Source organism: Nicotiana sylvestris, chromosome 10 (genome assembly GCF_000393655.2).
Source record: "Nicotiana sylvestris chromosome 10, ASM39365v2, whole genome shotgun sequence".
NCBI classification, from domain to species: Eukaryota; Viridiplantae; Streptophyta; class Magnoliopsida; order Solanales; family Solanaceae; genus Nicotiana; species Nicotiana sylvestris.
In genome coordinates this window covers 30072661-30074733 of record NC_091066.1, presented here as the reverse complement: position 1 = coordinate 30074733, position 2073 = coordinate 30072661, and the positions used below count along the sequence as shown (strand labels likewise).

At 44.9% G+C, this 2073-nt stretch overlaps 1 protein-coding gene across 1 annotated transcript; it reads left to right on the top strand.

Moving 5' to 3' along the window:
* The first annotated feature begins 620 nt into the window (after window positions 1–620).
* LOC138879144 (uncharacterized) lies at window positions 621–1652 on the top strand. The gene is made up of 2 exons (XM_070158733.1): window positions 621–752; window positions 969–1652. The coding sequence occupies exons 1-2, from the start codon at window positions 621–623 to the stop codon at window positions 1650–1652; spliced, it is 816 nt and encodes a 271-aa protein (XP_070014834.1).
* The last annotated feature ends 421 nt before the right edge of the window (window positions 1653–2073 follow it).

Here is a 2073-nt window from a genome sequence, read left to right as displayed (position 1 = left end):
ACCAAGGCTAGTGAGAAGCTAAAATACCTGGAGTACAGCTTGCTGGAATTGGAAGGGAAAGTGAGGAAAAGAGTCATCGACTGTCAAAATGTTGAGGAAGGCAAAGGAGAACGTCTGGCGATAGCATTTTTACTGGAATATTTGCGCGAGCTGGAGGACTTGATCAATGAGAACATTCAACCTGAAGAAGGTCCTTCTGGGACGGAGTAGTTAGGAGTCTTTCTTTTCGCTTTTAATGTAATAAGGCCAATAGCCATTAGTGACATTTTTACTTTCCACTATTTTAGTGTCGTTTTGGGATTCGTCTTATTTTTATCAATAAAATGAGGCATTTAGCATTATAAGTTCTCCAAATTTAATTTGTCGCTAGGACTACCTCGGGCACAACGAGGCACCCAAATTAGGACGCGATTTATATTCTTACACAATATGTTTAAATATTGCAACATTTTCTTCTCATAACCTGCACTAACTTGTTACCTTTTTGTTTTTCTTTATTTTTATTCCCCTCCCCAAAGGTTAGTTCGTGCATTCTGGCACTATCATCATACAGTACGAGATCCAAGGGCCCTCCACTTCCTCCTCCTCCAAGTCCTATCAGAAACAGGAACAAAAGCAAAATGGGAGATGCAAATACTAGAAAGGAAATTGAGGAGACTTCTCAGAATACTCCAATTACCAAGGGAACTGTTGCTCATCTTGAGCAGACATTGCTGAAATTCCGGGAGGAATTGGACCAAGTCCGGAACTTGGCAAGCCTATCAATCACTCTTGCCGCTCCTGATGTTAACGCCTAGAACCCCGCACCTCCACAGAACACCCTACAACCACCAGTACAACCCGCTCACACACAAGCCTACAACACATGCAATAACACTCCACTGCTCATTCCTGAACCGCAAAACACCACAAACAACCACCTTCACAATACTCCTGTCTTTGTAGACACTATAGCCCACTACACCCAGCCAATCTCATGTGCATCTGACTCAGACGATAAAGACTCCCTTAATAGAAATTTGGCCACTGAACTCAAGAAGCTAGCCAGTCGGGTCCAGGGTGTCGAAGGTAGCAAAGGCGTTGAGGGGTTGAACTACGAGGATCTTTGTGTTCAGCCAGATGTTGAACTCCCAGAGGGGTACAAACCTCCCAAGTTCGAGATGTTCGACGGTACAGGTGATCCCAGGCTCCATCTAAAAATGTATTATGATAAGCTGGTAGGAGTTGGAAGGGACGAGAAGATCCGCATGAAGCTGTTCATGAGGATCCTGAAGGGCGATGCCCTATCTTGGTACATCAGCCAGGATTCAAAGAAGTGGACAAGTTGGGTGAGCATGGCATCCGATTTTATGGACCGATTCAGGTTCAACACAGAGAACGCACCAGATGTGTTCTACATTCAAAATCTAAAAAAGAAACCCACAGAAACCTTTCGCGAGTATGCTACTCGTTGGAGGTCAGAAGTTGCTAAGGTCAGGCCAGCCTTAGAGGAAGAGCAGATGAACAGGTTTTTTGTACGGGCTCAAGATCCGCAATACTATGAAAGGCTGATGCTGATAGAGGGTCAAAAATTCTCCGACATCATTAAGTTGGGGGAAAGGATCGAAGAAGGTATCAAGAATGGTATGGTCACTAATCTCGAATCATTATAGGCCACCAATAAAGCCTTACAGTCTGGTGGCACGGCAAAGAAAAGGGACGTGAATTCCGTAATGGTTGCGCAAAGAACCAAATACCAAACATATCCCTCAACTCCACTCACATATCAACCCTCCCCAGGTTACCAAGCACCCTCACCCACATACCAAATTCCACCACCCGCCTACCAATCACCTCCACCACCCACATATCAACCCACTTCACCAAGATATTCCCATCCCGCACCTGTGTACCAAGCATATAACTCCCAACCTTCTCATTACCCATCACCACCTACTCGCCAAAGCTTTCCTCGACTCAGACCAAATTTCAACCGTAGACCTCCTAGATAATATACCGCCATTGCTGAACCAATTGACCAACTATATGAAAGACTTAAAGAAGCCGGTTATGTTGCCCCTATCCCAGCCATAA